Below are 14553 nucleotides of genomic sequence, written 5' to 3' on the forward strand. Positions count from 1 at the left end.
GCGCTGAAAAGCATCTACATGATTTTTTGGATAGAAAATACAATTTTCTTCAGTATAATCTCAAGGGTGAGGTTTTATTTTGATTTAGTAGGTTGTGGGGTTCTTTTGGTGTCCTCACTCTCTTTAGAAAACAAGACCTCAATTCTTCTAAGAAAATCCTCATCTTTTGACCATACCCAGTTATTCCTGGTCCACATTAGAGCCCAACATTATAGCTAAAGGTTAAATAATTCTCCTTTTTTGTTAATTCCATAAGATCCACACTTATGATAAAGATAATTTTTTTCATTTGAATTAGCCTTTGAAAACTTAAATGTCATCTAAAACTCCTGGAGCTAAACAAAAATTAATATCACATATGGTTTAAGAGCCTCAACTATTCTGATATATGGGAGATAAGAAACGCAATTTTGAATGTTAGTTTCCTTATTTTAGTGCTCCTGCTGGAGGCAAAATCAAATATACTCTGCAGACCACACACATATTCCAGGGACTTATGCAAACAGTCTTTTTAATTCCTGATTTTAGTAGTACTACAATATGATCTCTCATTACTTCATTGATTCAAATAGAAAAACACATTAGCATGGTTTCTTCTGTTAAAAATCCTTCAGTCTTAAGAGTAGTACTAAAATTCCTTATATGAGCTCCTTATTTTTTTCATTTTGCCAATACAGCCTGGTAAAACTTGTAGGAACAAGTTACAACAGAATGAGGCAAAGTGGTAAGTTGTGAGGGTAGCGGAACACCTGAGGTGTGTGACGGAATATAAAGGCTCATTGAAAGAATTTGAGTCTAAAAAACTAGATAAGAAACTCCTATGAATGGACTATAGGGTTTCCATGTGTCTGCAGACAATTCATCTCTAAGGTGCAATGACTCTCTCATGGGCAAGCAACACAAAGTTTCCAGGTTATGGAAAGGTATATCTCCGTGGTAAGTAAGACAGTGGGAAGAAACTGAAGACTCTCAAAACTCCCATTACATTAACACTATTAGTGTCTGCTGCAAATGATAACTGCTCTTACCACCCCACAGGATGTCAGTGCATGCAATGATAAGACAATTCTATTTAAAGTAACCTTTCTTCTTCTATTTAATTCACCATTATGTGATGCAATGGGGTCAACCTACAAAAACACACACCTACGAATTATTAAAGTCATAAATATAGGCAAAAAATACCTAGTCTGATCCTTGCATGAAATGAATTGGAATCATGTACTTCCACCTTTGTGAACTAAATTAAAGCAAGAAACACAACTGTTTTTTCTTCCAAAGCTACTGTGGATTCAAAGCTGGAGGCCAGAAACCGAAAAGATTTCTGGAAGCATAAAAATTAGACTATTCATGCTAACATCCTTTATTGATTCATCAAAGTAATTTTAAGCACACTACAGCTTGATACTGCAAGCCTGGCAAAGATCAAAGACTACCAGAAACTAGAGCACCTCCAAGACACTGAAAAAGAACTCTGAATTAAAATAAAAGTTGCATTAAAGGAGAATAAAACTGGAAACAAAATTGTGTTCTACAATGACACTAGTGCTACATTAGTGCTTGCTGAAGTTTTGCTGGTATAACATCAGTTCAGTCTGTTTGACAAAAGGAAGATACTTTTCTCAATGGAAGACCAAGGAGTCTTGGGATATAAAAAGACATGAGAAAGGAAAAAAGTAAAAAAGTAAGATCTTCCACCTTTTGTGAGATTAAATGGAACTTCTGGAAATGTTCAAGATTGGTTTTGTTTTTTTTTTTTTCAAGTAGAGTTGTTGATCAGGAAAATTAGATGCTGTCTTGGGATTTCAGATCTGATCACTACTATAAGCTTTCTAAAAGATGCCAGCAGGTGCTAGGTTACGGGTTGCATTAATTATTATTCTTTTTTAAAAAGATACATTAATTAAATTTCTAAATTTACCTGTTTAGTAGAAAAGATATGAAAAACTAATAAAAATGCTCAAAGCTCAAGGCTATGCCTCTATCATTTAGAAAAAGTCCTTTTGTCTTTATAAAAATGTCTCTGTTTGACAACTGTTGTACAAAAAAGATCTGATTTTGATGTCTGTTGCTTCAGTAAAAATCAATTAACAGCAGCTCTATGATGCTTAAAAGAACTCTGCCCTGATGCACACTTGAATCACAACTTGAATGTCTGCCCTGAAAAGCGTTAGAAAAGAGCAAAAGTCTGACCGGCAAAGATCCCAGAGATATTTCAAAGCCTCATATGCTAAAATGCAGCAATGTAGAAACCATCACTCTGTAAAATTATGAGCCCACAAATCAATAAAGTAAATCACTCCTGGAGATCTCTGATTTGGGGAATGAGTTCAGTGAAACAGCACTGGAAAACTGTGCAGTGTGGAGGAGACTGAAAGTGCATTTTTCATCTGTGTCACATTGTGCAATATGGTGCCAGGCTGGCATAGAAAATAGGATAGTGGTATTAGCCCTGAGAGGCAGGGCTTGGGATTACGTGTGTAATGTTACAGGATATTGCTGTGTTGCTTCGATGATTCGGTAGGCATCATGCTGTCTAAATCTGTCAGCTTGCTCAATTTTCTAAGCAGGCACTGCCCTGCCTGACAGACATGCCCTGAGTCACACTAAGCCTTTACAACTCATGTCCTCATCTCCTAAGGGAAAAAAAGGTCACGTTCTTAAAGAATTTAAACAAAAAAATGCTTAATAATTCACATATGAACAATTTCTCTTATATATGTTTCTAGAAATATGATGATATTAAATTACAAATCTTCTGATGAACCTCTTGTCTTCACAAGCAAGATTCCAAAATACAAGGGGGATTCTTTAACCCTTCTTCAAAATACTTTTTTTCTCAGAGCATGTCCAATTGTATTATTCCAGCTCACCAACTACTTGGAATGAATGCTTACATCTGGTTGCAGTATAAGAATACAATGAATTATATGCTTCTGATAATTTACTGTTAAGAAGATTGAAATAACTTCCTAACATACTCATCTGAGAAAATAAAATGCATTGAATGGTGTCTGCCCTTGTCTATGTTTGTCCTTGCTATGTAAATTGTTTTCGAGAAATGATGTTTCCACTGGAAACTGACTTGTTTCTATTTAATCGCTGTCTCAGTCTCAATTTACTTGAAGATATGTTTATGTCATGGGTCAAAATCAGACCTACAAAAACCCTATATGAAACAATGTCTAAAAAGGTGGAAAGTGCTGTTTCGGATTCTGCATTCAATTCAGGAAATGTAAATACGAAATTATCTTACTCTGGGAAGTAAAGCTGCCATAAAAGTCAATCTTCCTTTCTTTCTTGACAATCCTGCATTTCACAGTGTCCCTTCTGAATTCCTTTAAAGCTCCTGGGACTAAGGTACTACTCCCTTATTCTCACCCATTAGTCAGATCGGACATTTCATTGACTCAAATATAACTCTTAGTAACAGCTCACAGGTCGACAATGGGAGTAAAGAGTTCAAAGCAGTGTCCCTTTTGAGAGCTATATAGGTACTCACTAAATAAAGGCCATTACCCCTGTGCTGCTATGCAGAACCAAATTCTCCTGAATATGTCTTTTGTTGGATTTAATAAAGGAAAACTATTTGAAACTAACAAAATACTAGAATTCAAAGAAGAAAAAGATAAATGTAAGCTCCTGAACATACAGCTAGATATGTTCATATATATTTTTCATCATATACAAATATTAGAAAACTTTATATTTCATTAGTTTTAAAGAATTTCTCTAAAATGTTTATTATATCTTAAAAGGCAAGTGAAAAACATTTTCTACATTGTTTGGAGCATGCTTTGAAGTTCAGCAGACTTTTAAGTAAAACTTTCAAGTAAGTCTTTGAAAATTTAGTTTCTCCCTCTAACTGCATGGAGGTCAGATAATCTGCTTTAAGGCTACATGAACCCAACGAGATCTGTAACTTCCACATTAATGAGGAGTTGAGTGTTTTTCATGTAGCCAGTGAGAGGAATCAATGTAGAAATACATGGTCTATTTTAAGCTATGAGGCAGAATAAGTTGTTTCCTCAGACTTTATTCTTGAATGACTTCCATAGAAGTAGGGTCAATGATATAGATTTGTTAAAATTTTCATTTTAAACTACCCAATCCTAGAAATACAAACACCCAGAAGATATCAGCTGGCATCTGCAGCATCTCTGCTGCAGGTTTTCCTGTCATTAGCTCAGGATTGTAGGTTGCTCCAGTAAAAATAACCAGGGAATTACAAAAACCACCATGAGTCATCTATACGCTGAGCTATACATTTCTACAGCCCTATCCCTCTCCTCTCTACTTTAGGCTGGTTTAAACAATAACAATATCAAGGGAAGAACTGTGATGGCTTCCAGCTTTTGCTGAGGAGCCGCAGCAGCCCAGCAGCCAGATGACAGGGTCTGTGCTACATCACGCCGCGCTACAGGAGACTGGCTGCTGGCTCCACTGCCTCCTGTCCTGGCCAGGTTGGTCTGTCGCTCCAGCCGTACCGATGGAGCCCTGCTCCACTTGCCACGAGCTGGCCAGGACTTCTTGGCCTCCTGCGTATCATTATGTCTTCACTCATTTGTGACTGGATGGAATTGATTTGCTATGACAAATGTCTGAATAATGTCCACTGGAACTTCCTAAGAAGATCCTATGTATAATGGCCTTGGCACAGTCAGCAGAGGTAGTAACGAATGTTTTATCCTCTATTGTTTCTTTCATTTCATAGATTTCATAGATTTCTAGGTTGGAAAAGACCTTAGAGATCATCGAGTCCAACCGTCCCTAATCCCCATTTAAACCATATCCCTAAGTAGATCATCCACCCTATTCTTAAACACACCCAGGGATGGGGACTCAACCACCTCCCTGGGCAGCCTATTCCAGTGGCTGACAACCCTTTCAGAGAAGAAATACTTCCTAACATCCAACCTGAATCTGCCCTGACTAAGCTTATGCCCATTTCCTCTTGTTCTATCACCCATCACTAATGTAAAGAGCCCTTCCCCCACCTCCCCACCATCCCTTCTCAAGCATTTGTAGGCTGTAATCAGGTTTTTCCCGCTGTGATACTTAAGACTTGCTTCTTTTATATGTGAAAGAAACAACTTTGTCAGAGGAAGGAGCCTTATGTTCAGATGAGTAGAACAATAAAATGTATCATTACATTCACCTAAGAATTCTTGCTTGCCTATTTAGAAGCACATTTAAAAACATCAGTTTCTTCCAACTAACGAAATACAACAGTATCAAGTGCCAATGAGGAACCTCGCCATCACCTCTAAAACAGGCACAGTGAATATGCTGCATTTTAGCTTCAGAATATCTCCTACAATAGATTGTACTCTCTTAGAACTGGCACAGAGAAAATTAGAAGTATCTCAAAACCTCACTGCAGTAGCAAAATTTTGACTAGTTATATCTAGATCTCTTCTGGTAATATTCTGTTTGCCTGGTGAGATTTTGCACTATTATTAAGCACTATAATTTCAATTTAGATGGATGGTGAGTTGGATATTAAAGTCTCTGTAAACATCTGTAATGTCAACATCTTTCATTTGCATAAATGTTGAGGGAGTTGGCTTGAAGAACACTGTATTTTTGCAATTAGTTCAATGTCCCATCCTTTTTATTGAATTATTATTCCATGTATAGAAGGTTTATATGAGAAATATGTAGTACAATTTGAGAAGAAAAATAAACAGTAACCTCAAGGATATTCCCTTAGAAAATGAATTTGTTTTCTCTAACTGCAAACCTTAACATAAAAGTTCATGCTTGGCTATAGCATTCCTTTCATATGCCTGCAGTATTATTGATTGCATCATAATCTGAAATACTACTTTAGTATATTATATTATATAATATATATACTAAATATATTTGTATTTAGTAGTATAACATTCTATTATATATTATATAATATAATATATAATATATTTAGTATATAATATAATATAATATAATATATATTATATTTAGTAGTATAACATTCTTAAATTTCCTGGATGTGGACAAGTAATGTGAATATTAAGAGAAGACATCAATTGATACCATGAACTACTATTCTTTTAAAAATGGTGGTTTACTCTTGATTACCATTTTTCTTCCACGTATTCAGGAGAAGAAATGCCTTCCTTATTCTGCCTCCATATGATATTACTTCATCATATCGTTCATTACTGTGCCAGTGGTGTGTACAGTGTTCACTCTCAGTTCAGCTTTTAATGGAAGTGATGACTTACATAGAGACAGTTTGCTAAGCTGTCAAACGAGATGGTAAATTCCTTCCCAGGTCATCTCTTCCGCCTTGTATTTTCAGCTAGTCTCAATCTACTGATGTGCTGTCACCAACATTAAATTAAATTTAAATTAAGAGATATTCAAACTGAATGGAAATATATCAGTACTGCAGTTTCAGCTAGCAGGAGGAGCTTCAGTATGACTTCCCATGACTATGTGTTGGTTAATTAGATATTATTCATACAGACGCTGTTAAATAGAAACTCTGATAATAGCATTGATTTATGAATCCTTATAAGCAATATAATAGGTAAACTAGGGTGATCTACAAAACAATCCTGAATACAATAATGAGAATAATTTTTCCTACTTCCATGTGGAATTCTTGCCTTCAGTAAAAAAAAAAAAAGTCATTACTCAAATGTCTTCTATTTAAATTGTCTTTAAAAATCTCTAAGTTCACTGGAGACAAAGATTTAAAATAACATAAAAATAATTTCCAAAAAGTTTATAAGGATAATAAAATTAGGTGAAAATAAGAAGGGGGCAATGTCTCATTATAATAAGAATAAAAGAAAGAGAAAATATGAAGAATATTCCCAAAACTTTGAGAAAGGAAATGTCACGGATTATGATCTAGAAAATTCCATAATAGTCACATATATGAACATTAGATTTCACACAAACATTAAAAAGTACAGTAGAAAAGAATCTCTACAGTCTCTTATCAACAGAGATAACTATCTAGTAAAACTCTGCTCAGGTGGATTTTGTACAAAATCAGAAAAACCCTTAAATCTCTTTGTCCATCCTGAGAGTAGAAAAAATAATTAAAAATTTTGACAACCGCACTTGAGCCTTTCAGACAAAATACCCCAACAGAGAATAAGTGTCTCTTTTTTAACTCAGTTTAGGTGGTGTGGTTTGTTTGATTTTATTTCATTTTACTTGTTTTGTCTCCTGTTTAACAGATGTATTAGCATGTGTGTTATTAATTTCACTGCATATAATAAAATGAGATAAAATTTTTTGTCTGTTTTTAAGGCAACTGTCCATGCTGTGATATATGCTGCATACTTAATATGATAACTACTGTACGCAATCAACAGTGATAACTGAAGTGGAAACTACTTACACATAGGTAATGCAATTGCTCTTTATTTCCCACCAAACTTAGTTTACAAGATATTTTACAATTAACGTTAAGCAATCCTAAGATATTCATAATTACAATATATGGGTGCTACAAAGTACACTTGTGACTAACATGATGAGAACATCATCATAGAATCATAGAATACTGGTTAGAAAGGATCTTTAAAAGTCTTCTGTGAACTTTGACTAAAATGTTTATTTTTGCAACTTATTCATTGTCAGTAATGGGATTGATTTTTGTTTTCATTTTTGAATACATTACAAAAGAAATGTTATTTTCAAACAATGAATGTATTTATTTTTAATTTACTTGCCTCCTTTATGGGTTTGAGCTTTTCTAGGAAAAAAAGCTGCATAAATATATCTTATTATGTATATAGCTACTTGATGTGTGGCTTATTGTTATTTGTAGGTGTTTGGACTAATCCATGAAAAAATCTCCTAATGGCTGTCAAAGGGCTCATCACTTTTGTATTTCAGACAGACTTAGTCTGGGTTGTGTCTTTAGATGTTGAAGACCATGGAAGTATTTTGTCTTCTGGGCTTTTGAATTATTCTTGCACTATCCAGAATATTTGAGAAACAATTTTTAACAATTTTTTTTCAAAGACAAAAAATAATTTATCATTATAAGTTCAGGCAGTCAACATATGTATTGGAAATAAAAAAGAAATTTTAATGCACTTCACTAAAATAATTTCTATCCTAAGATTTTATTAACGATATTGAAGAAAGATATGGTAACAGACATGTGGAAAATAAATTGTACCATGGTTTGTACTTGAATAGCCAGAACTCCCTGCACAGATACAAGTAAGCACAAATACACAAACTCTCACTTGCAAAGGTTTCTTCTGCATCTAAAAGTGATATATTTGGTCATTGTGAGGAAACATCATTAAAATACCCAATGGAATTAAAATGCACAGCATGCATAGGGAGGTGAAATATATGGTTTTCCTGCATTAATTGTTAATTTCTACATATTATTCAGAATCATATTATGGTTTAAATCTTGCTTTTACAAGAATTTAAGGCTTTTTCTTTTAACAAACAACAATCTTAACAGACAATTTTCTAGGAAAATATCAGTTTTCTCTTGTAACTGAACAACTTTATATGTTTTTTTTTATTTTCTTTCATTATTTTTAGTCATTCCATATTTAATGAAGAAAATGTCATTTCTAAAGAAAATTGATTGTATATTCTGTACCTGTCTGTATATAATTCAATACAGTCATATTTTTGCATATTATTTCCACTTTGTGCAGGTTGTTAATTCAGTTTTTTGGTGGATGTCATTCTATCAGAATGATAGGGTTGCGTACTGAAAACTACCAATAGGGATGGCAGCAAAATATGCAAATAGCTCTCAAATAGGTAACAACAAAGAGAAAAGTACTGTATGTGAAGAGGGAAATAGATAGAGGTTTTAAATCTTCAAAAAGATTTTCTGCGGCTTTTCAGAGAAACTTCCTTTGGAAAACAAATGGTAAAAGCATTTTTAAGAGACTAGAATAAAAACTAGTCCTGAACTAGGAGCTCTTCCAGTCTACAAGCCAAACAACAGAATATCAGAGCGCCGAAGCACGCTGCTGGAGCACATACACCCTTACAGATATCAGATATTCAAAATAAAAATGTTTTTTATTACCTTAATCAGAACCTGAATACGTCCCATGTTTTTTGATGGCTGAAAGTACCAGAAGCTCATCACACAAGTCCCGCTTGATTCTTTCCATCTGGAACTCTTCACATGGGCTTTTTCATTTTTTAAGCTTATTGCAGTGGCCTCAAGATACAGAAATTGTCCTGAAATTAAATAATGTATAACTGAAAAATTGTTGTGGACTTTCAAATTAGATTCCAAAGCTCAGCAAAGTGAATGCAGAGACACATGAAGTATATGTCCCATCTATGTCTTATGCTAGAGAATCTCTGCTTGGGGTAATGTGATCACATCACATTCCTTGTGTACTTGTTATGTCAGAAATAAACTGAGAACAGCTTATGATTTGGATGGACCTGTGTAGCAGAGAGAGACTATTTCCATGTTTCCCAGCTACTCTGATTACATGTCCTTGTCCAACGTCATTAGTTGTCATTTTGACAATACATCATACAATAGCTACATCATGATAAATTTCAGGAGGAAGTTTTCTGATAAATAACCTTCAACACAGTGAGTGACACTATACAAAAACGTGTGAAACTGGCAAAAAAAACTTAATATGTTTATAAATCATTAGTTATCCCTAATGATTTGTATTACTTTTGGCCACCTGTACTCTTTAATATATGAATATTAACTCACATTTAAATTATTTAGTCAGCAGAAAGTGTAAAAATAGATGCCTACAGTTAATATTTTCCAAAACTGATATGCTCCTAGAATTTTCCATTTCAGTTTTTAATCAGAAGTATAATAAATTCTGCAAGTTTTCAAATTCAATTTTTTACTTTGTACAAAAATCAAATGCATAGTTCATGTAAACATAAATGTACTTTACATAACACACTGTAAATTTATAGTTGCACATCTCCTGATGTTTGTACATGAACTAGAGAAAAAAAAAATCCTTCATTAGGGATGGAGTAAAATGGATTCATTCTAACTTTGACATTTCTCCAGCTTATTTACAACCATAGATGTTGGCCATAGTATTATGGGATGAGAATATTGTTTCTTCCCTGAGGTCAGGCATATACTTAACAAGCGTAGTGACATCTTCATGACAATTTGAAAAATAAAAATAAAAAAATCAAAAATGTAAATGAAAACTTATTTTTTCTACGTCTGACAGGACACTCTGAAAAGCATCTCAGTCTGAATGAGTGAGACTAGAATTGTGGGACAGCAGAGTGATCATGGCTAGTCAAGCTTGCCTAGGAGATAATGGGATAGATCAATTAATTCCAATCAGAATGATATAATTCTAATCATAAGCAAATTTTCAACATTTTAATGTCAAAACCAGAGATGCTAACAGGAGAGTTGTAATTAAACAGTTGCTAGATGCAAGCTCAAGAGCTGTGGTTTTGGAAGAAAGTGCTGAAATTCCTTTATGTCTTTCTTTGTATAAGGACCGATCACTGAATACTGCAGTATTCTATACCACATATAACAAAATTCTTACAGCTGAGCTGAATTTTGTTTTGGTTCTCTCATGATGAATACAGTTATTAAGTGCTATCAGTTCTAAACAATATGGCCAGATACTACCTTCACCTTAAAAAATTTCAGCACATTAAAATTGTGAAAAGTAAAATGAATTCTGAATACTTTGTTTGAAAGCACAATTTCAAGACTACAGAGAAGCTCTTGAGCGAAAAATGGAGAATTTGACCTCTTTGATCACTCACCACAACAAAACTACTTAACTTTCAGATTACAGAGTAAATTTCTAGGCTAGGCAATTAGATCAACAGTCATTCTATTGATATGTTGGGTGGATTCAATGTACATGCCACAGAGATACATAAATCTGTGTTCTAATAGAACTAGCTAATTTTACAAGCCAAATGAAAGACAGGGACACATTGGAGAGCACTTCTCTTGTACTGTATCTTACTTTGAGATCAGTGAAATGCAGCCAGGGTGGACTGTGTCTAAATTTAAAACATACGAACACATAATCTATGTGGTTATTTGTGTCTGTTTCACCTACATTGTTGGGTAACAATATTTTTACTATGTTTTAGATAAGTTTGTCCCCACTCAGAACTATTAATACCCATTATGTAAAATATTGTATACCAGCACAGAATTTTTTTTTTCTCCCATTCAGAACATTGCAGCATGTTCCAACATGAACTGGGGCCTCCTGGAAATGAGCTCAGGCTCTGGAAGAGCAGGACCCAGTGAATCTCAGAACTGAGCTAACTCATCCTTGCAAGCTGCAGTTAGACTAACTGCTTTCCTCCTGACAAGTAACAAATTATCTTGCTCAATTCGTACAGCTATACTTGAAGGAGAAACAACCGAGAATCAAATTTTTTTAGCTTATACTCATTTTACAACAATAATTAGTATTTTAATATTGTTACACATTTAATTAATTAAAAATGACAACCTGATTAGACACGTTAGAACCCCCCTGTTGCCTCTGAATGGAGGTATGAGAAGCTCCATGAAGACATTACATCTCGTTTGTGAACTGACAACATACCGGTTCTATTTCCAAGCGTGTGGTCCCTGGGAGGTCTAAGGCTTTGAGGCGAGCTGACCCCTAGCACCCAGTTAAAATTGTCTGCTAGGGAATTTTGCCAGCCACATCTACCATTCTCAAAAGTGCAGGAAGTTCCGCATTCACTCTCATCTGTATTATCCCCACAGTCGTCTTCAAAATCACAGCTTTGTTCTGGTCTGTAACACTTGCCGTTCTGACATTGCCAATAGCTGTCTGAGCAGGAGCCTGAAAAGAGAAGAATGGGGGTGTCCTGGTGAATCATAACTGTGAGGTTACTGGAAGGTTACGTCTCAGGGAGTTTGATATTTAGGAGGAGGAGGGTGGTCCAGAGCAGTTCTAATAAAAGCCTTTGGTTCCCCTGAAGTGCCAATCCATTATCAGTTTATTTCTTTTGTATTTTGTCAAGAGATTGCCTAAATAAATGACTGTTTCCCTTGTAAAGCTTTTGAGGGCAAGTTCCAGCCAGGCATTCCTTAACTAACAAAGCTTTTTAGTCTGACTTAATTGTTGGCATTCTCCTTTCATGTGTGTAGGATTAAACCATTTCATTTTAGCTGCAAAATTGAGCTTAGTTTAGCAGTCCCAATTTGGAAGAAAAAGCTTTTCTCTTTTAACCACAGAAGTTTGCCGTTTAATGGATTTCTTTCCCTTCCCCCTGCTCCCAGAATATTTCAGTGGGTAACGCTGTCCTTTTTGTGCAGTATTCCTGGCATTATTGAGGGACAATTCTGCTATTGTGCAGCCTAAAAATTGTAGGACTCATTTCACATGATCCATTTCCAAGCTTCATGTTTTCATTTCAGATCTGTTTCTACAGGACTCTGGATGAAAAGCAGCATCTTCAGTACATTCTTTAATCAGGAAGAGACAAAATTGTGAAATTGACCCTCCCTATTTCCTTCTTCCATTCCGCTCTGCCAGAAATAAGTGTACAAGCATAATTTTATCTAAAAATAGGAGTATCACTATAATGGTTCATCAGATATAAAATTAAAATATACACACGTATAAAAGTTTTACAAATATGGGAAGAATTTGAGTTAATTGATACTGAAAACCACATGATGCTAAAAACATATTTCCATTACCACTACCTTAACTTAAAGGAGGACCTGATGGAGCTAAATGAAATTCACATAAGGCTGGATTTTATTAAAAGTTCAGAATAACAGATTTATTACAAAAAAGAAAATAAGAGATGGGGTATTCAGTTGGTGTGTTGACAACCTCCATCCCTAGGGCTTTGTTTATGCCAGACTCTAAATTACAAATGCCCCAAACTAAGTGAAAAAGCATTGCCACACCTCTCTGATGTAGGCTTTACGTAAAGCGAAAAAAAGCCTCGAATCACTAGATGTTAGCTAAAGAAAACAAGCATGAACTCCTCTTTTTAAAGTAAAAAATCCTCCTAACACATAAAAATGAAAATAAATAAATAACTATAAATAGCCAGATAGATAAATAAAGAAATAAAATAATATATATTGGAATGTCATAGAAACATCTAGCGAGTTTTCCAGGAAAATAATTTATTTTTAATTCCTGATTTCTTCATAACATAAAAGTATGTATCATGTTTGCTCTAGAATACTGTGTATGATTTGGCTTTTAACAGCTGCTCAGAGAAAGGAGGAAAAAGTCCTGAAAAGAAAGAAGCAAGCCAGAATAAAAGTCTGATAATGACTTAGAAAGTCAAGAACTTTAGGCAAAGGTTTCCAGAGCTAGAGACATGGAAAATGGGTAGGCTCTGACTAGAAAAAAAGATTTGTTTGAAGTCCACAGCTATATGTTTATGAAAGCATCAGTGTCACTTTTATTAATACATAATCTCTGAAAATCATCATGGCCAAAAGAATGAAGTGTATTGATGTGTCAGTCAGTGCCTAATTATTGCAACCTGTAAAACAGTTGGAGTCCATCAGAAACTTCTCCTCTCTATCAATCTGCTTCAGAATTTCAATCGTCTATGTCTTTTCCCAAAGGGTGTCAGAGATGTGTTATAAAATTGCTGCCTAATTTAAATGGCATCTATTTTTAGATGCTAGTTATTATAACCTTATATTCCTTTTATGTGATTGCACTAAGTATTTAAGCAAAAAAATCTATTTTGCCAGCAAACTAGGAATTTACATTTCAGAATGCAGTCCATGCTTGGAAATACTTTCTTTGCTGTTCATCATGATCGATAATTGCAATAACTATTGCTTTTTGAGGTCCCTTTGTAGCACTGCTTCCAATTTCAGGTCAAAAAAAAAAAAGTGGAGTTGATTTCTAAGACTTTATAAATATAAAAAAAAAAACCTCCCTGTAAGAAAATGATTTTTTTTCTTTTGAGCTCTCTTCCTTTCTTTCCTACTTTTTCTCAGTCTTAACAATCCAAATGCTCTATTATATAGATGTTTGGAGGTATAATAAGGATACTTTGTTGAGAGGAACTTCTCCTTAGCAAGGTTCAGTAACTTTTTCCTCCAAGCAGTGTTTCTTAAAGATCATTAACAGGTAGACTTTTTCTCCTATGTGGTAACCACACCACCACACTAGGCTGCGGTGGACCCAAAAGAGCTGTTAGAGTCTTTAAAATCAATAATCTCTGAATTGAGGAGGATTTACACAACAGATGAAAACAGCTGTATAAGTCAATAATCCCCTTGTTTTATATACCTCTAGCAAAATCAACAGATGGCACATTTATATTTTACAATATGTATTTAAGACAGGGATTAATCACCTTTATTTATAAAGGTGATTCTCTTAAATGTATTTTGAAAAAAACAAACCTGCAAACATGAAGAGAGAAAATAATCTTACTAGCAGAACTGAAATATCGTTTATCTTCTACATCAATGAACTTTGAATAGTAATAAAGATAGCATGGTATATAAGTTGCAGCATTGAGGCAGAAGAGCAATAAATGACAGAAAATACATTCATATTAAGAAACAGCATCTATGTGTGTTATTCATGTAAACTTCAAACTCTG

At 34.4% G+C, this 14553-nt stretch overlaps 1 protein-coding gene across 1 annotated transcript in view; it reads right to left on the reverse strand.

The window, feature by feature from the left end:
• The window catches only part of MALRD1 (MAM and LDL receptor class A domain containing 1), a 272026-nt gene that overhangs the window by 119432 nt on the left and 138041 nt on the right, over nucleotides 1-14553 (reverse strand). Inside the window, 2 exon segments of the mRNA XM_086614885.1 lie at nucleotides 9038-9195; nucleotides 11553-11798. Of these exon segments, the coding sequence (XP_086471011.1) occupies nucleotides 9038-9195; nucleotides 11553-11798 (404 nt within the window).

Source organism: Tauraco erythrolophus, chromosome 7 (assembly GCF_009769465.1).
Source record: "Tauraco erythrolophus isolate bTauEry1 chromosome 7, bTauEry1.pri, whole genome shotgun sequence".
NCBI classification, from domain to species: Eukaryota; Metazoa; Chordata; class Aves; order Musophagiformes; family Musophagidae; genus Tauraco; species Tauraco erythrolophus.